The following is a 22,778-nucleotide window of genomic DNA, read 5'->3' on the forward strand; positions in this document are numbered from 1 at the left end:
CCAGCCTAGGTAACTTAGAAAGACCCTGTCTCAAAATTTAAAAAATAAAAATAAAAATAAATAAATAAAAAAGGGCTGGCTCAGCTCAGTAACTCAGCGCTTCAGGGGTTCATTCTCCAGTGGCGGTGGGGGGCGTGGTTTGAGCAGGACGTCAGCATCAGGATCACCCGGAGCGCTTTTTTGCAAATGCAGTTATCGTCCCGGAGTTACGACACCTCTCAGAGAACAGGGTAGGCGGCAAGGGCCTCGGATTTGTTTTTAACTCCCCCGAGGATATTGCTCATTCGTCCCTCGGAGCCAGCGCCCTACACTCCCTGGAAACCCCAGGGGTTCTAGACACTGTTGGGAGTATCCTTAAGAAAATGACCTGAGGTCAGCGGCTGACGCGTTACCACAGACACGCGGGGATGGGGGACACAGCAGCGCACACCCTAAAAGCGTCACCGGGAGCTGACTAGCTCACCTGGCCCAAGGAACAGCCCCTCCCTACGCAGCCCCGCAGCCGGGGGCGGGCGGATAGATACGCTCTCCAATCACAGTTCGGGAAAAGCGGGTAGGAAAATCTTCTCCAATCACAGCTTGCAATGAGATTGATGTGTCTTCCCACCAATCATCGCCGAGGCGCAACGGGGTTGTCGGGACGCGGGCCGAAGCCAACATGGACCCCGCCGTGGGACGAGGGTGAAGCTGCGGTGACCGGCTGTGCCTGTCTTCCCGCCCCAGCATGCTGATGCACCTGTTTCGGGCCGGGATTCGGGGCTGCCCTGTCCCGGGCAGGTCGTTGTTTTCCCACCGGCTCCAGTCATTCTCGGCCGTCAGGTAAAAACGGACACAGTTCCCCGGAGCCCGGGCCATTGATCAGCCGGCAGTGCGCGTGGCCCGCCGGGAGAGGGAATCCCGGGCGCGCGCGAGGCCTGACGGGAGCTGATGCTAGCCGAGCCGGAGGTGGAATGTCACTCCTTGGGCGTTGGCCTCAATTATTCATAGCGACGATCAAGGTGGGCGCGGGAAGCTCTGCGTCTTCCTCCTCCAGTCGGATTGACTAGAGGCCTCGGTTCGGTGGCCACGCCCAATCCGCATTGCCCACCAGGGGGCACCACTCCCGGCCCGGTCCGCACTGTTGGAATTGATCTGGCGATTGGGCAAAAATTCTTTAGTGTCAAGAAACGTTTATTATTGGTGGTGCTCCCATGACTGGGAGTGAGCCCATCAAAAGTGATTCCTGAACCAGGCGTGGTGATGCTCGCCTGTAACCCGCGTCTGGGAAGCTGAGGCAGGAGAATCCCAAGTTCGAGCCCGTCCTAGACAGTTTAGTGACTTAGCAAGACCCTGTGTTGAGAGAGTTTTGTTTGTTTATTTTGTTTGGTACTGGGTATTGAACCCAGGGCCCTCGCTCCCCAGGGTCAATTTTTTGAGATAGGGTCTAAAATTGCACCTCACCGAATTTGCAATCCTCCTGTCTCAGCCTCCCACAATACTGGAATTACAGGACTGAACCACCACACTGGACTAAGAGACCCTGAAAAAAAAAAAGCAAAGAAATGAATGGGATATAGCTCAATGGGAAGGATTTGAGTTCAATCCCCTATACCAAAAAAGGAAAAAAAGTAATTCCTGGAATTGGAGATTTACAGAGAACTGGGCTGGGGATATAGCTCAGCGGCACAAGTGCCTGGCTGACAAGCGCAAGATCCTGAGTTCGATTCCCGGTACAAAAAAAAAGAATTTACAGAGAACAAGAATCAATTGTAATTCATTCTTGGCAAAACACTCTACTCTTGTTCTTGTTCATCCACGGAGAGGAAAAGATGAGAAACAAGGATTTGGAATCTCATTTGAAATGCTTTGTCAGATGGGACCGATTCCCTTCTAATCCTGCAGGGAAGAATGTGAGGGTGAAGCAGGCCCCCGGCCAAGGGCGGTTTCTGCCGGGCTGTGTCCCTTGGAAAGCTGTCTAATTGATGGAGGGAGGGCAGGCGCTGGGATGAGCTAGAGCTGGAAGTGCCGGTGCTGGGAAGTAATCTAGCAGTTCTTGGCAAGCATCCTGCCCTGCTTAGAGTTTTAGTTTAGAGATGAGAGAAGCTGAAAAGTGGCCATGGTAAATTATTAAACGGTTTGAAAACAGTCTTGAGGAAAGAATAAGAAGGCTGTTGATATTATTTGAACCAGAAAGAAACCCAAGGAAAGACATAACACCCAAGTGTATGTGAGTTCCCTAGTGGGTGCTTTCAGTGGACCATGAGGTGAACCGACAATATCAGACTGCGAGTTTAAACATCAGGGAAGGGGCTGGGCATTTAGCTCAGCGGCACAGCGCCTGCCTGGCAAGCACGAGGTCGTGAGTTCTATTCCTGGTACCGGAAAAAAACAAACAAAAAAAATAAACATCAGGGAAGTGTTATTTTCTGAAACCTTTCCACTCTGTGGTACTGGGTGGTATTGGGGTCTCGCACGGGATTGCAGTGTAAAACATTAGCTGTGGGACGTCTAAACTTTTGCAAGGTACTATTGTAGTCAGGTTAGACTGTTCGGCATCGCTAATGAGGACTTTCTTGTATTCAACAAATATGTGCTCAGCGTCTATGATGTACCGGAGCTCTGCTGAGTGTAGCTTCCTGCCCTTCTGCGAAGATAGAGTCCAATGGGAAAAACAAAACAATTATACAGGAAAGGAGGAGTGAGATTCCCCATCTAAAACTTGAGACGGATGTAGAACACGCTGTAAAACATGACATAAAAACCAGCCAAGTGCAATAGGGTGAAGGGGTGGCATCAGACAGAGGTAGCAAGACGCATGGGCCTCCCTGAAAGCGAGGGAGGATGAGAGGCAGTCTGTAATTAGAAGGGTGTGGGGATGTAAAGACCGTGGTGGGAAAGAAGAAACCTCACACTGTACGCTTTTCTAAAAAGCCTTTCTCTGCCACTAGTCTCCTGGGTGTGTGCACAGCCGACCATGCCCTCTTGGCTCGCTAACATCCATTTCTAACCTGCTTCCTTTAGCCAGCCTCATCCTGCTCCAGCCCACTTCTGGCCTTTAAGTTGTAAAGCTCATGTCACCTTGCAGCCTAAAATCCAGGATGGTCCTGAACAGCCCTCCGACTTACACTCTGACATCCAGGTGCTTTAGAGATTGGAATGACTGCCCCTTGCCAAGCCTCATGTCTCTTTCCCTTGTATCCCAGCACTTGCTGGTTACACGTGTATATGGTGGTGCACACCTGTAACCCCAGCACTCCGGAGGCTGAGGCAGGAGGATCGCTGCCAGTTTGAGCCCAGCCTGGACTACATAGCGAGTTTGAGGCCAGCCTGAACTGCATAGCAAGATCCTGCCTTTAAAAATATGTTTATATTGCTGGGCTTGGTGGCACATGCCTGCACTTGGAGGCTGAGAGGCAGGAGGGTCACCATGAGTTTGAGGCCAGCCTGGGCTAGGTAAGCGAGTTCAAGGCCAGCCTAAACTACATAGCGAAACCGAGCCTCAAACAAAACAAAGTGAAACAAGAACGGCCAGAACAAGCTGGGTATGGTGGCTCACACCTATAATCCCAGCACTCGGGAGGCTGAGGCAGGAGAATCATCACAAGTTCGAGACCAGTTTGGGCTGCAAATTGAGCTCAAGGCCATCCTGAACTGCATAGCGAGACTCTGTCTCCAAAAAAAAAAAAAAAATGGCCAGAACAGTTGAATCCATATTACCAGTTTATAGATGCAGCATCTGAAGGAAAAAGAAGGGTTGGTCTGTTCAAGACAGGATAAATTCATTTTTGTTTCCTCTGTCACCCAATGGAGGGGGACCTGTGGCCCTTTCCCTCCTTGCATTGTCACACACAGGACCCTCGGGCCTAGGGAGGGAGGTCTAGGGCTGGGTGTGACAGGTCCCTCCCTGGCCCTGCCACGGTGGCACAGAATAAGCCTGGGTTCTGGAACCAGACAGCAGAGCTGCCCCCCCCACCCATCAGGGCATCCAGGCTCTGCTGCCCGGGGACAGATTACTTTACCTCTCCCCCACATGGATGTTTTTAATCCAGTGAGGATAAGGGCATCTCTGGGAGAGACGGGGTCGCAGGCAGCAGCCTCCTGACTCTGCTGCTGCCGGGTCTTGGCTGCCTGGCTTGGCACCTTGAGCAAGCGCAGTGCCAGGTCACAGCAGGAGCCGCCGGGGGGCGCTGGTCACCTTGGAGCCTCACCAAGGACTTCTGGGTCCCCGCCTGGCCCGGAAGTGCCCTCTAGCCCCGGCTTGCGGTGATTGTGAAAGGCCAAGGCCAGCAGAGCTGCCCTCCGGTTGGCGCCCCTGAGGCCAAATCAGGCCTGGCTTCGGGGAGCACTTTGAAGATCTGGCTGGCGCTCAGCCTTCACATTCCTCAGAAACCCTGCTCCTGTCAGTTGCCTAGGCAATGGAGGTTGCTTCAGAGCAGTCTTTGTGGCTGCACAGAATTGTACTCCTAGCATTCTGGGAGGCTGAGGCAGGAAGATCACAAGTTCAACCCCAACTGGGCAGTTTAGCAACAAGCGAGACCCAGTCTCAAAATTAAAAATAAGCCAGTCATGGTGGCGCACCTTCGTGCCTGTAATCCCAGCACTCGGGAGGCTGAGGCAGGAGGATTGCTGCAAGTTTGAAGCCAGCCTGGGCTACAAAGTGAGTTCAAGGCCAGCCTGAAGTGAGTAGTGAAACCCTGTCTCAAAAAGACACACAGGGCTGGGGATATAGCTCAGTGGCACAAGCACCTGCCTGGCAAGCTCCAGGTCCTGAGTTTGATTCCCAGTACCAAAAAAAGAAAGAAAAAAGACACACAGAAAAAAATTACTTCCCTCATTGCTAGGACAAAATACCTGAAACCTACAATTTAAAGGAGGGAGGTTTGTTTGTTTGTTTTGTTTTACTCAGGTGGCCTTGAACTCACTATGTAGCCCAGGATGGCCTCGAACTTGTATCAGTTTTCCTGCCTCAACCTCCCACGTGCTGGAACTACAGGTGTGCGCCACCACCTCCTGCAAGGAGAGGTTTATTTGGCACCCACCTTTAGTTAGTCCCTGGCTCCAAGGCAGGAAGGCTGGACGGAAGCCGGGTGGAGGAAGGCTGCTCGCGTCGTAGCATCCAGGGAGGCGGTCAGGGAGACACAATCTTCCGATCATGCCCACAGTGGTCTCTGCTTCTTCCAGCCGACCCCATCTACTCACAGCAAGTCAGCTGTGAGCCCCCTGAGATTCCATTCACCTTCTAAAGGTCTCACCTGTGATCCCATGAGACTGTAGGAGGACATCTAGATACAAACCCTAACACCAGGCGTGGTGGCACACACCTATGATCCCAGCACTCTGGGAAGCTAAGACAGGAGGATCACTTGAGCCCAGGAGTTTGGAGGCCAGCCTGGGCAACATTGCAAGATCTCATTTCAAAAAATAAAATAAAAAAACAATATAAGCCAGGTATGATGGCGCACACCTACAATCCAAGCACTTGGGAGGCTGAGGCAGGAGGATTCCTGTCACTGAATTGAAAGCCAGCCTGAACTACATGGAAAGACCCTGCCTCAAAAAGAAAAGACTAGCTCGAAGGAAGGCAGGACTGAGGGCTGAAAGGAAGAAGAAATGCTTTGTTAGTCACTTGAAGGACAGCCGGGCCTCACCTATTGTCCCTTCCCTCCTGACAGGTCCCCCGATGGCCGCCTCAGCTCCTGCCTGCTCAGGGCCGTGGCCCAGCTGCGGTCACAGCTCCTGGCCCACCTCCCTCGAGCCCCGCCAACCGCAGCTCCCAGCCAGAGTCCCTCTGCCTGGTGCTGGGTGGGGGGAGCCCTGCTGGGCCCTGTGGTGCTGTACAAGCGTCCCCGCCTCTACCTGGTAGCCCTGTGTGAGGCACAGGAGGCCCCTTCTGCCCGCCCTGTGCCCCCTGTCACGCAGTCCCAGTTCAACTGGAAGCTCTTCTGGCAGTTCCTGCGCCCCCACCTGCTGCTCCTGGGGGCTGCCGTTGTGGTGAGGCTCTCCCCGCCCCTCCATCCTGGGACAGAGGACCCGGCTGCACACGACAGCGCTCCTGCCCCGCAGAAGCAGGAGAACCTGCATGGGGATCAGGGCAGCTAGAAGCCTGGGCATTAAGTCTCATCTGCACGCGCAGTCACCCACACTGAGCATGCTCAGTTGTGGGAGGGGAAGAGCACGGCTGCCCTTCTCCAAGCGAGTGTCCCCTCTGTCCTGCCCTGTCACAGCTGGCACTAGGTGCAGCCCTGGTGAATGTGCAGATCCCCCTGGTCCTGGGTCAGCTGGTTGAGATCGTGGCCAAGTACACGAGGGACCACGTGGGGAGCTTCATGTCCGAGTCCCGGAACCTCAGCACCCACCTGCTGCTCCTCTACGGCGTCCAGGTACAGCGGGGCGGGAGCCCCAGGCACCGAGAGCCTTCCCGGGCGGGCGTCCCTGAGTGCTCCGGCCTCTCTCGCAGGGACTGCTGACCTTCGGGTACCTGGTGCTGCTGTCCCACGTCGGCGAGCGCATGGCCGTGGACATGCGCAGGGCCCTCTTCAGCTCCCTGCTCCGGTACTGCCCACTGTAGGGTGTGGGCAAGGGTGACTGATGGCCCCGGGAGGGCCCAGGAGCTGTCAAATCATGAAGTGCCGTCTCTCCCCTGGCCCCTGCCGCGCCCCGTCCCACCGCCAGACAAGACATTGCTTTCTTTGATGCCAAGAGGACAGGGCAGCTGGTGAGCCGCCTGACGACCGACGTGCAGGAGTTCAAGTCGTCCTTCAAGCTCGTCATCTCCCAGGTCAGTGCCCGCGCTCCCTGTCCTGTGTCCCCGCCCACGGTGACTCACCAAGCAGCCTGGCGGCCCAGCCCAGCACAGGCCCACCGCCGAGGCTCCCTGCTGCCCGCAGAGGCGGTGCATGAGGGGACACGGACGTCCAGTCCATGGAAAAGAGGTGCCGAGGCGGGCGTGGCCGAGGTCAGGACAGGCCGCCTCCTGTGTGGGACGCCTCCCCGGGACCCAGACCAGAGCGTCTCCCAGCAGCAGCGATCTCGCGTTGCCTGCCGTGTGTGCAGAGTGCTGATGCTGGCCGGCCCTGAGCTTGAGCACACAGACACCCGCCCCTTCCCCGCGCCACCACTGTGGGCGCGTCACGCTGGATGCTGGCTCACAGCAGCCGATGAGCCACATCCCCGTGCATGGCTCTTGGCTCTGATCTAGATCAGAACCTGAAAGCCAGGTGTGAGGCACACTTGTGATCCCAGCAGTCAGCAGGCTGAGGCAGGAGGATCACTGTGAGCTGAAGGCCAGCCTGGGCTCCACAGTGAGATCCTGTCTCAAAAAAACAAAAGCAAAAACAAAAAAAAGGGGGCTGGGGATTTAGCTCAGCGGCACAGCGCCTGCCTGGCAAGTGCGAGGTCATGAGTTCGATTTCCGGTACCGGAAAAAAAAAACAGAAAAAAAAAAAGAAAGAAAAACAGTGAAACAAGTGGGATCTGCTCACTGGACCCCAGCTGGTCAGAAAGGGTCCAGTTCTGTGACCAGTGAGTGCCGCTGGGCTCCCCGAAGGCAGGGTCTTGCCACGGCACAGGCGATAGACAGCCTTCTGTCCGCTTTCCCTGGCCAGGGTCTGCGCAGCTGCACGCAGGTGGCTGGCTGCCTGGTGTCCCTGTCCATGCTGTCCCCGCGCCTCACGCTGCTGCTGATGATTGCCACACCCGCCCTGATGGGCGTGGGCACCTTGATGGGCTCGGGTCTCCGGAAGTTGTCCCGCCTGTGTCAGGAGCAGGTACGGGGACGCCGGGGCCCCCTTCCCTCAGCTTTCCAGCCCGCTGTCCCCATCAGCACCCCCATCGCCAGCCCAGCCTCCTGTCTCCCGGACACTACATAGGTCGCCAGAGCGACAGGCGTAGCAGACGAGGCCCTGGGCAACGTTCGGACGGTGCGCGCCTTCGCCATGGAGCAGCGTGAAGAGGAGTAAGTCCGAGGGGCTGGAGCCCAGGGTGGCGACGCGGCTCCCACACCCATGTCCAGCCCCGCGCCCGTCCTGAGCTCCTGCCCGGACCCTCCCCAGACGCTACGGAGCAGAGCTGGAGCAGTGCCGCGCAAAAGCCGAGGAGCTGGGCAGGGGCATCGCCCTGTTCCAGGGCCTCTCCAACATCGCCTTCAACTGTGAGTGAGCCCCGGGGCCTGCCGGGAGGGGACCCGGGGCTGCGCCAGGGAGGAGCAGGAGCTGCGGGGCAGCACCACCAGCCACGGTTTCTCAGCGGTGACCAGGCACCTTCGTCTGCCGGGTGCCCGTGGGGAGCAGGGGGCAGCATCAGCCGGGGCAGCATCAGCCGGAGCGGCCAGAGGCTCTGGGCCGCCTCGGAACAGTGTGAGGTGAGCTCTGCCCCTGCGCTGCAGATGACCTCGGCCCTCGTCAGCTGAGGATAGGGCAGGGCCAGGACTGGGATGCCCGGGCAGGGCTCGCCCCGCCCCTGGCTGTGCCCCTCACCTCTGTCCTTCCCACAGGCATGGTCCTGGGCACCCTGTTTGTTGGGGGCTCCCTGGTAGCTGGTCAGCAACTGACAGGGGGAGACCTCATGTCCTTCCTGGTGGCCTCCCAGACAGTGCAGAGGTGAGTGGAGGCTGTTCTCATCCCTAAAAAATAATCCCTGCTCGCCTGCAGAGCCCTGCCGGGTCCGGACAGGGTTGTCTGCATGCTCTGGGGGGCTGCTGCCCAGCCTGCTTCACTGGCTCTACAGACAGGACGCAGTTGTCCTTGTCATCCCGGCCTTCCACACAGCTCACAGGTATCCTTGACAGGACTTTCGAAAACCTGTTTGTTTGTTTGGTTGGTTGGTTTTAGTTTTTTGAGACCAGCTCTCACTATGTAGTCCAGGCTAGCCTCGAACTGGAGACAACCCTCCTGCCTCAGCCTCCCGAGGCATGCACCACCACACCCAGTTGAAGATTTTTAATTAGCCAGGCTTGGTGGTGCACGCCTGTAATCCCAGCACTCGGGAGGCTGAAGCAGGAGGATTGTTGCGAGTTAGAGACCAGCCTGGGCTACAAAGTGAGCTCAAGGCCAGCCTGAACTGCATAGTGAGACCTTGTCTCAAAAAGACAAAAAAAAAAAAAAATTTTAATTATGTTAAGTCCACATGAGGTTAACCCACCCGCCTAACAATGTTAAGCACACAGTTCAGGCTTCAGTCATGTCAGGCAGGTTGACAGCGTCACACAGCCGTCACCCGCCTCCTGCACAAGTGAGCCTGCACCCGCCCCTCCCTCTGGCGCTGCTTGTCCACTTAGTCCCTCTGACTCTGACTCTGTCTGCTTTGGGGGCTGCAGCAGTACAGCCTTTGTCCTTTGGGGTTCGAGCCCTCCCGAGGCTCTCCGTCCTTTGAGGGCTGAGCAGTGCTCTCTCTGTGTGACAGCTCTTTACGGGCTGCCCCTGTGCTCGGCCTGGCCGTTTGCTGGGATAGGAAGTGGGCCTTGCCCCTGCCGGTCCCACCCTACTGCCGCTTCCCACTCTGCCTTCCCCGAGTGTAGGAAAATACGTAAATACATACCGGAAAAATAATTAAAGAGTGAAAGTGCTGTAATAAATGATTAGAGAGTGAAAATCTGTGTTAGCAACAGCCCAAGCAATAAGTAAACATCACGTTAGGGGGCTCCTGTCCGGGCCTCTCCCCTGCTGGTCCCCATCCTCCCTCCAGAAGCAACACTGGTGATTCTGGTTGTGCCCCCCCGCCTGCTGAGTCCTGTCTTGCCACTACTGTTTGTCTGTGGTATTTTGTGTTTCTTTGTTCGTTCATTTTGAGACAGAGTCTCAACTATGTAGCATAGGCTGACTTTGAACTATGTAGCCCAGGCTGGCCTTGAACGTGCAGCGATCCTCCTGCCTCAGCCTCCTGAGTGCAGTCCTAGGATGATAGGCATACGCCACCATATCTGGCTTGTGGTTTTTTATAGAATCCTGAAGAAGAAAAAAATAGAATCCTGCAGCCCAGGCTTACTGTGCTAACCCAGAGGAGGGAGAGAGATTCCCATTGTCACTGTAGACAAAAGCACCCCTTTTAAGCCCCTGCAGCACTCTTTTTTTTTTTTTTTTTTTTTGAGACAGGGTCTTGCTGTGCAGTTCACGCTGGCCTTGAGCTCACTTTGTAGCCTAGCCTGGTCTCGAACTCACAATGATCCTCCTGCCTCGGCCTCTTGAGTGCTGGGATTACAGGCGTGCGCCACCACGCCCGGCCTCCCCTGCAGCATTCTGTAAAGCACATCACCCCCACCTCTGCGGCTGCACAGTCCCCACCCCAGCCCTGTTTCTCCTGCAGGCTGCCTGAGCCCTGCACTCTTGACGCTTCTCCTGTCCGGGCGGGCTCTTCCCTCCTCCACCCGGGTCTGCCCCTGGTGGGTCTGTCCCCTGGTGTGTCAGTCCTCTGATTGCAGGAGACGTGGGGCTGGGGGTTCCCTCTGCTCCCCACGCACCCTGTGCTGGAGCCCCCAGTACCAACCCAGCTTCCCGACCAGCCGTGCTCGGCCTCTCCAAGCAGGATGATGTTGTAGTCCTAAGGCCCCCAGGAAACCTGCCGGCCCCCCTTACAATCAGCCTGGGCCTGCTCCTGGGCTCCTGGGCCCTTTCTGGCCTGAGGACAGACTTGCCACCTCCCCACTGCACTGCTCAGCTGTTCAGCAGGATTGGGTTCCAGCTGCGGCAGCATCCAGCCCCGCCGATCGCCCGCAGAGATCAGATCTCGTGTTCGGGAGCCACAGTTTCCTTCTGGTCCTACTGTGCAGCGAGGGGCACGGATGCCAGTCCAGGGGTACTTGGGCACAGCAGGGCAGCCCCAGCCTTTGGGCCCATCCCCAGGGTCCTTTTTGGCAGAGCTGGGGCCAGGCCCCACCTGGGCAGGACACAGCGGCATCCTGCGGCATCTCTGTAAGCAAAGTCATCCCACAGCAGCAATGAGTCATGCGCGTCTTAGGTTTCTTAGGTGGCGGCCTCCTTGCCAGGCCCTAATGGCTTCCAGATCTCAGCAGAGCCACCCCTCCTCCTGCGCAGATAACTCTGGGCCCTTCCCCGCCCCCTCTCCGCCCTCCTCAGCAAGTGCAAGTGCAGATTGCTGCCCGCGAGCACCACTTTCTGTGAGCCTGGGGGTCCTCCCACCCCTCCCCTGCTGGAAGAAGTGAGTCCCTCTGCCCAAGAGTCACGGGGAAGCCAGCCTTTCCTCATGTCCGAGGGGCCCGTGTACACCGCAGTGCGTACCCAGTCAGGGGTCAGCCGGGCTGGTCGGGGACCTATGAGTAAGTGGCCGTGACTCATCTTCCTTCCTTGCACAGCTGCCCTATCCCCGGCCCTGCGGGACAAAGGAGGTGACCCGCTGTCTAGACAGATGAACACACGCCCATCTCCCACACAGGCACACCTGCAGGCCAGCCCACGGGACACATTTGGTTGGAGTTTTGTTTTAGGGTCTCTCCAGAGAGAGACCCTTCTCCCCTGTGACCCTGTGTCTGTTTTCTTTCTCTAAATGGATTTTCTTTTCTTTTTGTCTTTTTGAGACAGGGTCTCGCTGTGCAGTTCAGGCTGGCCTTGGGCTCACTTTGTAGCCCAGGATGGTCTCAAACTTGCAGCGATCCTCCTGCCTCAGCCTCTGGGTGCTGGGATTACAGACGTGCATTACCACGCTCGGCTCTTCACTTTCTTTTTGCCATCTTTTTTTTGTTTTCTGAGGCATGGCTGCTGTGTAGTTCATTGCTGCCCCAGGAGTCGAGCATCCGGTCTCACTCCCGCTGCGGGCCACACCACCTTGATCTCTGCCATGAGCATCTGTGTTGTCACTGGACCTGGGGCAGGAGGTCCTGGGTCAGTGGGGTCCCTGCTCCTGGACCCCTCATGCGATGTGCCGCCTTCACCCCTCACGCTGGGGTCAGGGCAACACGTGGACACCTTCCTGTGCCCCCAGCCCTTCATCCCGTTGCCCCTGCCTCCTGGACCCCCTCCTGGGTCTTGGGATGAGTCAGGGTCTCACTTCATACCAGGAGGGGGCCGAGGCCAGGGGACCAGTGTCACAGGTCCCTGTTTCCTGCAGGCCGGGTGTTGGGAGCCATCCCCACCCTCGGCCTCAGGTCCCTCGTGTCCCTCCTCTCTGGCTCTTGTCACCACGGGAGGGGTGGTGACAGCCCTGTGTCCTCCTTGCAGGTCCATGGCCAGCCTCTCTGTCCTGTTCGGTCAGGTGAGTGGGGGTGCCCTGGGCTGGGGGCTGGGGGCCGACCTGGGGTCCTGTCCAGCCCCAGGGCCCTGTGTGCTGCCCTGGGCACCGCCTGTGTGTGCGTGTGGGGTTCTGGGGTTCTAGAGCCCCCCAAGTCGCAGCCTGACTGCACGGAGGTGCCCCCGTCCTACCGTGTGCAGACTCTGCGTTCCCCTGCAGGTGGTGCGGGGCCTTAGCGCGGGTGCCCGTGTCTTCGAGTACATGGCCCTGGGTCCCTGCATCCCGCTGTCGGGGGGCCACAGTGTCCCCAAGGAGCAGCTGCGGGGCTCCGTCACCTTCCAGGATGTCAGCTTCAGGTGAGCACCGCTGAACAGGGCAGCCCTGTGGGGGAGCGGACCTGAGGTCCAGCCGGGCATCCAGGAGGGCACAGGGCCACAGAGGCCGGGGGCCTGCTCTGACCAGGGCTTCCTTGACCCCCAGCTACCCCTGCCGCCCCGGCTTCCAGGTGCTGAAGGACTTCACCCTGACGCTGCCCCCTGGCAAGATCGTGGCCCTCGTGGGCCAGTCCGGGGGAGGTAAGGGAGTCCCCACCCTCAGCTCCTCTGGCAGCCGCTGGAGCAGGGCTGGGGACAGTGAGCCCCGCCGCCGGGGGCCCCTGCCCCTCTGAGCTGTGCCCCTCACCGCCGCAGGGTCCGTTTCCCTGGGACAGTGTGCGATCTCAGCCTCATTCCTCCCCAAACACACGCACCCCAGGAAAGACCACGGTGGCCTCCTTGCTAGAGCGCTTCTACGACCCCACGGCTGGCGCGGTGACGCTGGACGGGCACGACCTGCGCACGCTGGACCCCTCCTGGCTCCGGGGCCAGGTCATCGGCTTTATCAGCCAGGTACGGTCTGCGGCTGGCCTGGCCGGGGTGGCGCGGCTGGGCTCTGGCCTCACCTTCCTCCTCCCCGGACCTCTTTCCTGGCCATCACCTTGCCATCCCAAGGCTTGCCCAGGAGGCCCGGGCCTCCTCTGCACTTCCGGGCCGGGCTCTGGTCCAAGCCACCCCTGCCCCCAGCTGGTGCCACCACCCACTCACTAGGCCCAGTGATGGCCAGGCTTGCTGTGCGGGCGGGGGAATAGAGCGGCGCCCTCAGCATTGTGCAGGGGACAGCCGCCCACTCGTGGGAGAAGCATGATTGTTTTGAGACAGGGTCTTACTATGTAGCCCAGGATGGCCTTGAACTCACTATGGAGCCCGAGCTGGCCTCAAACTCATGTTGATCCTCCTGCCTCGGCCTTCAGAGTGCTGGAATGACAGGCATGTGCCACTCTGCCTGGACTTGACTGACCTTTGACTTTGAACTTCAGACTCTCTAAAATCCCTTGGCGGGGATCCAGTCAAAACACAGTATGTCCTAGCTGGGACTGGTGGCGCACGCCTATAATCCCAGCACTCAGGAGGCTGAAGCAGGATTGTTTCAAGTTCCAGGCCAGCCTGGGCTACACGGTGAATTCAAGGTCAGCCTGAACTGCGTAGCAGACCCTGTCTCAAAGAGAGTCTCCCGATGCAGGTGGCACTCGGGGCGGAGTCGGAGTGGACTCACCTCTGTGTCCTCCCCGCAGGAGCCGGTCCTGTTTGGGACAACCATCATGGAGAACATCCGCTTTGGGAAACTAGAAGCTTCCGACGAGGAGGTGTACGCGGCCGCGAGGGAGGCCAACGCCCACGAGTTCATCTGCAGCTTCCCCGATGGCTATGACACCGTCGTGGGTGCGTCCCAGGGTCACAGGCCCCGTGGCAGTGTGGCACAGGAGAGACGGTGTCCCCTGCGGGCAGTGGGGACTCTGCAGGACTGGGGGCAGCAGGGGTGGCAAGGACGAGAAACCAGAAGCACAGGACGGGACACAGGCAAGGCCCGGGCGCGCAGCTCAGGCACAGCAGACCCTGTAGGCAAGGTAGGGCTTCAGTGACAGGGAGGAGGCAGAGGAGGTGACAGGCAGTGACATGACAGGACCCTGGCCACAGACAGGAGGGATTCACAGGGCCTGGAAGCTTCTCAGAGCCCGCTAGGCCTGAGGAGGACAGGGAGTGTCTTCCCTGTAACTTTCCTCGCTTCCGGCTCCCGTCTCTTGAGGGTCTCTTAGTTTTTTAAGGGTGTTGTCCAATGTCACAGAGGGCGGTAGGAATGCACAGTGGCCCCTAGAGCAGGCACACTGTAGCCTGCAGTTTGGGTGTTTGTCCAGAACATTCTTGTCTCAGTCTGTGGCCGTATTTACCATCAGCCTTCGGCTGTGTTCGGGGCTCCCAGCATCGCCTCTTAGGACGGAACCTCAGGGTTCTCAACCCTCTCCAGGCGGATGGCGTGCCAGCCTTGCGGGCTGTGGCCTGCCTTCTGCAAAGGAGGCCCGCTGCCTCTGCTGGGCGGCGCCTTCCCGGTCCCTCAGATCTCAGCGTGAGCTCTGTGCCCCACCCCCGTCAGTGGCCTGTGGCCTGCAGCCGTCTTGCTGTCCTTGAGGCTCTTTCTGGCTCCCAGGCTGTCGCTGCTGCTGTCCTGGGTGGGCTTCAAGTCCATTGCCTGGAGTCCCCTCACCCCAGGACCATGTCTGGGCACCAGATCTTCCACTGCTCCCCACGCATCCCTGTCTGTGTCCACTCATCTGCCCGGGGCTGTGGAGCTGACAGGTGTCCCCGCCTCAGAGAGGCCGGACAGCCCCGGGGGCCTCAGAGGCTGATGACCGTGCATGGGGCGCTGGGACTGCAAGGAAGGACTCGGCGCCCCTCTGCAGGCCACCCAAGTGCAGAGCGGAGGCTCACTGAGGCCTCCACCCGCCCTCTGCCTCCCAGGTGAGCGAGGCACAGCTCTGTCTGGTGGCCAGAAGCAGCGCCTGGCCATCGCCCGCGCGCTCATCAAACGGCCCACAGTGCTGATTCTGGATGAGGCCACCAGCGCACTGGACGCGGAGTCTGAGCGGGTGGTGCAGGAGGCCCTGGACCGGGCCAGCGCTGGCCGCACCGTGCTGGTCATTGCCCACAGGCTCAGTACCGTGCGTGCGGCCCACCACATTGTCGTCATGGCCAACGGCCGGGTCTGCGAGGTGAGTCTGGGCCTGGGGTGGGCCGGCGAATTAGGGCTGGCCGCACCCTCTAACACAAGCACAGGCGGGGCAGCCGAGCTCCCTGAGCCTCTGCCTGGCGCCCAGCCTTCTTTAGATAAGCACCACCTCTCGGGCCCAGGAGGTCCAGCTGGGCCCGGGGCTCCCGGGAGCCAGGGGTAAAGTAGACAGCTCTGGGGAGGGCCAGCCACCGAGGGGCTGAGGTGTAGAGAGGCCACACCAGGGACCCTGAGAGACAAGCCGGGTAGGTCCTGGGACAGCGTGTAGGCTCGGACACGGCCGAGCTTCTGGGTGTTCTCCAGACTTGCCCTGAGCAAGGAGGTGGCGCCAACTGGATCTCTGAGCCCAAGGCACTGCCTTTCCAAGGGTCGCCACAAGAGAGGCTGCTTATGTGACCGTGAGCCCAATGGCTGGCAAGGGAGGCCTCCTTCCCAAGCTCTGCACGGCATTTCGGGGTGACCCTCAGGCCCTCCTCCCCTCTGCAGGCTGGGACCCACGAAGAGCTCCTGAGGAAAGGCGGGCTGTACGCCGAGCTGATCCGCAGACAGGCCCTGGACACTCCGCCTCTGGAGACTCGGCGAGACCCCCGGGACCGCTGGCACAGGACCTGAGGGTGACTCTGACGTCTGCTCACTGCCACCTCCTGGCGCCGGGGCTGGGGGACTCGCAGGGCTGAGTCCCTGGAGGGCCAGCACGTTGGGGTGACTGCTGTTCCTTCCGCCCCACACACAATAAAGCCGGCCGTGGCCGCCTGGGAGCTGGGATCCTTCCCGTCATTCCGCCCTCGCTGCCCACTGCCTCCTTCCTCCCTACCCTCGCACAAGGTTGTTGGGCGAACGCGCCACGGTGGAACCCAGGCCCGTCTGCCCCGTTCCCCTCTGCCTCCCCTCTGAAGTTGCCCCAGGCCCAGTTCCAAGGAATTTTGAATACCCAGGCTCCTCCCCAGCCAGGGCTCACTCGCCTCACTCGCCTTGCCTGGGAACTGTCGCCCAAGCGCTCCTGGCCCCGCCCCACAGCCCCGTCCTTCACTGTCCCCATCATCACCTCAGGCCCCGCTGTCTGGATCTCCCCTCCCACCGCCTCCCACAGACCCACGCCTCCCAGGGCCACGGCTGGGCGGGGTAGGGTGCGGGAGGAGTGGTCCGTTCCCACAGGAATTGCCTGCCTGCTTCGCTGGGCACCGCTGCCCTGCCTGTGTGCCTTGAATTTGACCTGGTGAGACTGAGGCTAGCGTCCTGCCCCACTGCGGGGGACCCAGAGAGACCAGGTGAAGCTGAAGCGCATGAGCCTGTGGCGCCAGGGCTGAATAGGGCAGGCCTGGGCCGCCGGCAGCGTCTGTGGGACCAGGCACACGGGGAGAGCCCTTGGGCTGAGCCGGTGCCCAGGACAGGGCAGTGAGGCCCTTGTGTCCCTGTGCCGCTCCGGCTGCACCAGCCCTCCCCACCCACACGCAGGGCTAGGGGCTCTGTGCCTGGACGCTGTCCCTGTCACTTCCCACTGAGAACCGGGCAGCGGTACTCCACGCAGCTGCTCCCCAGGGTGGGAAGAGAGGCTGGGCTCCCTGTGCTGCCTGCCAGGCATGTTGGATTCTTCCTGCGGCAAAGGGGTAGCTCCACTTTCCATAGGCAGAAGCCGGGCGTGGTGGCGCACGCCTCTAATCCCAGCACCCAGGAGCCTGCGGGAGGTGGACTGTCACAAGTTCGAGACCAGCCTGGGCTACAAAGCCAGCTCAAGTCCAGCCTGAACTGCATAACAAGACCCTGTCTCAAAAAGAAAAAAAAATTTTTTTTCCCATGGGGCAGACAGAGCAGAGGCTGCTGCTGGGAGGCCATCCTGGAAGAGGCAGCAGCAGCTCGGGCCATGGTTTAGGACCAGGTGTGCCTATGCGGACATGCCACGCCTGCCACAGGGCCACCTGCCTAGATGGTGGTGTAACTTCACCTCAGTCTTGCACCCGCACCTACACAGTAGAAATCAGCAGTGTGGCTATGCTTGGTTTTGAAAGCTTCTTCCAAGAGTTAAGTGGAAGTCAAGCCTGTAATCCCAGGGCTCGGGAGGCTGAGGCAGGAACATTACAGTGAGTTCAGGGCCAGCCTGAACTACATACAGAGACCCTGTCTCAATAAAAAAAAAAAAAAAAAAAAATGGGATGACCTGTGGTGAAGTGCTTAAAAATCACAGGGTGAGCTGGGTGTGGGGCATACCTGTAATCCCAGCACTCAGGAGGCTGAGGCAGGAGGATACATGTGAGTTCAAGGCCAGCCTGGGCTACATAGTGAGTTCATGGGCAGCCTGAACTACATAGCGAGACCAAAAATCAGTGTGGTGGACTCAGAAAATGGTCACTTCTGCGCTACAAGCCACCATACTCATCGTCCCTTCCCAATTATGCACCCACCCTGTGCCGCTGAGACCAGAGCCCAGGAGGCTGTCCCTGCTCAGCCTGAAGGTTTGACAGAGGAGCAGCTGAGGCACAGCGTGATCATGTTTTGTTGGGAAAACTTTTGTCCCCACCACTCACAGCCAGAAGCCACTGAAATTAATCTGGCGGCCTCCATGACTTTCAGACAAGAGATGAAATAAACTTCCGTAAGTCCACAAAAATAAGCCTGCTTTTTTTCTCAGGCTGGTGGGAAGTGTCACCGTGCATTTAGCCAGTACAGAGCTGACAGTGAAATGAGGACCAGGGCCCTGCAGGCCCCCTGGGGCTCAGCTGGGCCACAGACCTGCAGCTTAGCCCAGCGCCCTGTCCTGCTTCAGCCTAGCCAGCACTGGCCTTGCGGACAGCGACGACAGGTCTTGGCTGCGTGGGTGGGTGTCCCAGCCCAACCCTCTTGCACCCTGCTCAGAGCCCACGCTCTCTGGAGGGCACCCAGCGGGCTCGGGGCTTGTAGCGCCTTCGTGTGGAAGCGGCTCAGGCAGGAACAGATGCGCTCCCTCCCCGATACCGCTGGGAGCACAAAATGATCACCGCTATGGGGGGAGTTTGGTGGCATCTACCAAGTGGCCTCGGGACCTGGCCGTTGTATTTCTGGACGTGCACACCCTGCAGGTATTGGCAGCAAGTGTTTGTGCTGGAAAGACTGGAAACCCACGCTGGTCCTCAGCAGGGGGAGTGGGTAAATAAACCTCGCACGGCATGCAGCCGCTTCTACAAGGGGTTTCCCAGGTGCTGGGATTCACAGGGTCTCCAGGATGTGTTCAGTAAGAACGGGAAGATGTCACAGGGCACCCCTGGAACCTGGGGGGTGGCAGGAGGGCACACACATTACCTGGGGTTCAGGCCAGCCTCACCAACAAGGTTCTGAAGGTGGGGAAGCAGGGATCTGACTCCTTAGGGACAGGGGGATGCCCCCAAGACGGGGTGTCCCTGGTGTGGGACCTGAAGAAGGCCCTGCCTGCCCAGTAAGGCCTGGGATGCTGGGGGCACAGAAGAGAGATCTGCTGATGCCAAGCTCCCCACCGCTCTCTGGCCTGGTCAAGAGCCAAGTCTACTCTGCAAGAGGAGACGCTCGCAGGTGGGGTTGTTCGGAGCCGCAGGGCAGAGGGCGGGGCTGGGCCACGGGTCAGTGACTGACCCCAGGCCTGAAATGCAGGGGCTGCAACCCGGGCACTGAGGACTCAGAGACACCCCGAACCCCAACAGCACCCCAAGCCCCAACATATCTCAGGGCTCCCTTGGAGCCCTCCCCAGGACTGCTGTGGTTTCCTCCTGGCGCCTCTGGTCTCTGACAGCAGTGGCCCCCCCTGCACTAATGGCTCAGCCTGGGGCTCCAGGGACTTCCCTGCCCTCCAGACCGTTCTGCTGGCCCCTGGGCCCCCCTCACTGCTGAAACCCAATCCTCTGCAGCAGCTCCACTCAGCACTGCCCCACGCAGCTCCACAGCCCCCGCTTGCCACCACTGCCCGTGCCCTACCTGGTCCCCGCCGCGGAGCTCAGCGCCGAGCCACTGCCTGTTTCTGGAGAAAGCCGAGCTGGACCCACAGGTCACCTCTTCCTGCCTCGCCAGGCCAGTGCCTCCCCACCTATCCCCTTGGCTCTTCTCCCACCCTCTCTTCTGCTCACCTCACCTGCCTGGCCCCTGCCTGGCCACTTGAATCCTGCTTCGCCGCGCTTGCCAGTCCTCCGGCCCACCCTCGCTCCCTCCAAGCCGCAGGCCTGCTCTCTGCCCTCTTCCCCTCCAGCTGCAGCCATGAAGGGCCCCTCGGGGCTGGAGGAGGCTCAGAGGCCCAGCTCCGACATCCACGTGTTTGCCAGCAACTGCACGCTGCACGGGCTGGGTCATGTCTTCCGCCCCGGCGGCCTTACCCTGCGCCGCGGGCTGTGGGCCTCCGCCATGCTCCTGTCGCTGGCAGCCTTCCTCTACCAGGTGGAGGAGCGGGTGCGCTACTACGGGGAGTTCCACCACGAGACGGTCCTAGACGAGCGCGAGAGTGACCGGCTCACCTTCCCGGCCGTCACCCTATGCAACATCAACCCACTGCGCCGCTCCCGCCTCACACCCAATGACCTGCACTGGGCCGGCCCCGCGCTGCTGGGCCTGGACCCTGCCGAGCACACCGCCTTCCTACGCACGCTGGGCCGGCCACCCGCACCGCCCGGCTTCATGCCCAGCCCCACCTTCGACATGGCACAGCTCTATGCCCGCGCTGGCCACTCGCTTGAGGACATGCTGCTGGACTGCCACTACCGCGGCGAGCCCTGTGGGCCCGAGAACTTCACCGTGGTGAGCTGCCCCCCAACCCTGCCCGGCGATCCACCATGCCCTGGGCTCCTCCAAAGCCAGGGAACTTTGACCCCCTCTGCCTGACCCCCTTTCCTTCCCGCAGGCCACAGCTCTTCTCCCCATAGTACCATTCTGTTCCCTCCCTGCCTCCCAGCTGGGTGGCACTCTACCCCAGCTGACCCCAGCTACCCCAGCTGGCTGTGCAGGCCCTGCTCCCGTGTGGGGCTTTCTTGGCACCACGCTAGGTCAGAGAACCTCTTTCTGCCAGGAGGGAACTTGCTTTCCTCCACCTCTTCAGCATTCAGGAGGCAGCAACCTACTTCCTTTCCTCCTGACCCCAGAAGTAACATTTGCCCTGTAGGCGGCGCCAGGGCTTGGTGGGAGTCGGGGGGTGGAGTGGTAAAGGGGCACTAGAGAGGGCTCCACTACACAGTATAGGGCTTGGGGCATCAAGACGTGGGCTTCAGAATTCACAGGGAAGACCAAATGAAGCCCAAGGGGAGGAGAAGCCCCATGTCCTCGTGCTCGTCTGGGGAGAGGGCTGTCACTTCCTGTCCCCCTTGCCAGACCTTCACCCGGATGGGACAGTGCTACACATTCAACTCTGGTGCTGGCGGGGCCCAGCTACTCACTACTTCCAAAGGTGGTGCTGGCAACGGCCTGGATATCTTGCTGGATGTGCAGCAGGAAGAGTATCTGCCCGTGTGGAAGCCGACGGGTAGGGGCACACACGTTGGTGCGGGTCACATGCGGGGCTGGGGGTGGCGACGGCGTGTGAAAGGCAGAGAGGGAGAGGAGGGGAGGAGCTGCCCGCGACAGACCCCAAAGCTCGTGCTTTCTACGAGCGGGGAAAGGGTGGCTCTTCCAAGCCCTGGGGAGAGTGGGCTGACAAGGAAAGTCTCCCGGGGGAACTCAGGCCTCAAAGGCCCTCCCTGCAGATGATACCCCGTTTGAGGTGGGGATCCGAGTGCAGATCCACAGCCAGGAGGAGCCTCCTGTCATCGACCAGCTGGGCTTTGGGGCAGCCCCAGGGTACCAGACTTTTGTGTCCTGCCAGAAGCAGCAAGTATCCTCGCTGTGCCTCCAGTCAGCCCCGCCCGCCCGCTCCTCCTGCACCCGTTCTAAACCCGCAGTCCCTCGGCCCGGCTCCAGACCCCAGCACCCTCGCACCCTGGCCCAGGTCCTCCTTAACCCTGCCCCTCCACAGCTGAGCTTCCTGCCACCGCCCTGGGGTGACTGCAGCTCCGCATCTGTGGACCCCGACTTCGAGGAACCCTCTGATCTCCTGGGTGCCCCCAGCCCCAGTTCCAACCCCAGCCCTCCCTATAGCTTAATGGGGTGTCGAATGGCATGCGAGGCCCGCTTCGTAGCTCGAAAGTGCGGGTGCCGGATGATGCACATGCCGGGTAAGGACGTGGGGTCCGGGCCTTAGGGTGGGGGAGCCCGATTGCCGGGGAGGGCTCAGGATCCTGTATCCGCCTCCTCACACTCCAGGCAGTGCTCCTGTGTGCAGCCCCCAGCAGTACAAGGATTGTGCAGGCCCAGCCCTGGGTAAGGGGTATGCCTCCTCCGCCTCTCCCCACTCCGCCGTTGACCCCACCTTCGACCCGGCCCGCACCAGGCTGGCTGCCCTGACCCCGGCCTCTGGGGGGCCCGCAGACGCCGTGGTGCGGAAGGAAACGTGCGCCTGCCCCAACCCGTGCGCCATCACGCGCTACGCCAAGGAGCTCTCCATGGTGCGGCTCCCGAGCCGCGCTGCCGCCCGCTACCTGGCCCGGAAATTCAACCGCAGCGAGGCCTACATCGCGTGAGCCGCGCCGGGGAGGATGGGCGGGTTTTCCAGCCCAGGCTCCTGGGGGTCCGATGCGCCTCGTGCACAGAGCCTGCGTCAGACCCAGGCCCCCATCAGCACGGGCTCTGGGGCTCGGGGTGCCTGGCGAGCACTCAGACCCATTTTCCTGCAGAGAGAACGTGCTCGCCCTTGACATCTTCTTTGAGGCCCTCAACTATGAGACAGTGGACCAGAAGAAGGCCTACGAGATGTCGGAGCTGCTCGGTGCGTGCAGAGGGCCTGGGGTCACGTGGGTGCGGGCCGGGCGGGTGGCTGAGTTGACAGGCACCCTGCCTCCACAGGCGACATTGGGGGCCAGATGGGGCTGTTCATCGGAGCCAGCCTGCTCACCGTCCTAGAGATCCTAGACTTCCTCTGTGAGGTGGGCCAGGGCCCTGGTGGGGAGGGGTGGAGCTGGTGCGAAGGGTCCGTAAAGATGCACCCTGGCCACCTGCCCCTGCTCCCCAGGTGTTCCAAGACAGGGTGCTGGGGTACTTCTGGAACCGAAGGCGCTCTCAAAGGCACTCCAGCACCAATCTGGTAACAGCCCCTCCACCAGCCCTGCCAGCCCTAGAGGGGTGTGAGGCCTCCACCCAGAGCACCTCTGACCTCCCCCTCTAACTCCCGCAGCTTCAGGAAGGCCTGGCCGGCCGTGGGACCCGCGTTCCCCACCTCAGCCTGGGCCACAGGTAACACAAACAAACGGTCCTCTGTGGTCCAGAGGAGGCTGGGGGCAGCAGTGAAGGCACCCACTGCAGCCCGCCGTGTCTCCCCAGGCCTCCCACTTCTCCCTGCGCTGTCACCAAGACGCTCTCCGCCTCCCACCGCACCTGCTACCTGGTCACACAGCTCTAGACCTGCAGTCGGGGCTCAGGGCCATACCTCCACATCCCAGACACACCCAGCCTGCGCATCTGTGCTGTCTCTGCCCCAAATAAAGTTTGAGTGCATCTGGCTCAGGCGT

General features: G+C 60.2%; 2 protein-coding genes across 8 annotated transcripts; both read left to right on the forward strand.

Moving 5' to 3' along the window:
• Positions 1-55: 55 nt before the first annotated feature.
• Abcb8 (ATP-binding cassette, sub-family B (MDR/TAP), member 8) lies at positions 56-16,769 on the forward strand. Of its 3 annotated transcripts, XM_013504582.1 has the most exons (17): positions 56-819; positions 5,652-5,970; positions 6,204-6,359; positions 6,437-6,531; positions 6,652-6,757; positions 7,584-7,745; positions 7,848-7,933; positions 8,031-8,128; positions 8,471-8,576; positions 12,147-12,180; positions 12,376-12,512; positions 12,637-12,731; positions 12,910-13,043; positions 13,766-13,913; positions 14,988-15,238; positions 15,742-15,827; positions 15,918-16,769. In XM_013504582.1, the coding sequence occupies exons 1-17, from the start codon at positions 725-727 to the stop codon at positions 16,147-16,149; spliced, it is 2,340 nt and encodes a 779-aa protein (XP_013360036.1). In that variant the 5' UTR covers positions 56-724; the 3' UTR covers positions 16,150-16,769. The 3 variants fall into 3 exon arrangements, with proteins under 3 accessions (XP_013360036.1, XP_005404862.1, XP_005404861.1); XM_005404804.2 differs by having other exon boundaries at positions 58-819; positions 15,742-16,011; XM_005404805.2 differs by lacking the exons at positions 15,742-15,827; positions 15,918-16,769 and having other exon boundaries at positions 12,846-13,043; positions 14,988-15,077.
• Positions 16,770-18,988: 2,219 nt separating this feature from the next.
• On the forward strand, positions 18,989-22,763 carry Asic3 (acid sensing (proton gated) ion channel 3). 5 transcript variants are annotated; one of them, XM_005404807.2, is made up of 11 exons: positions 18,989-19,983; positions 20,551-20,701; positions 20,922-21,049; positions 21,191-21,389; positions 21,478-21,534; positions 21,643-21,790; positions 21,948-22,039; positions 22,117-22,196; positions 22,283-22,354; positions 22,445-22,503; positions 22,591-22,763. In XM_005404807.2, the coding sequence occupies exons 1-11, from the start codon at positions 19,450-19,452 to the stop codon at positions 22,667-22,669; spliced, it is 1,599 nt and encodes a 532-aa protein (XP_005404864.1). In that variant the 5' UTR covers positions 18,989-19,449; the 3' UTR covers positions 22,670-22,763. The 5 variants fall into 5 exon arrangements, with proteins under 5 accessions (XP_005404864.1, XP_013360038.1, XP_013360039.1 ...); XM_013504584.1 differs by having other exon boundaries at positions 20,922-21,389; XM_013504585.1 differs by having other exon boundaries at positions 21,478-21,790.
• The last annotated feature ends 15 nt before the right edge of the window (positions 22,764-22,778 follow it).

The sequence above is a fragment of the Chinchilla lanigera genome, unplaced genomic scaffold (genome assembly GCF_000276665.1).
Source record: "Chinchilla lanigera isolate Chin_1 unplaced genomic scaffold, ChiLan1.0 scaffold00090, whole genome shotgun sequence".
Taxonomy (NCBI): domain Eukaryota; kingdom Metazoa; phylum Chordata; class Mammalia; order Rodentia; family Chinchillidae; genus Chinchilla; species Chinchilla lanigera.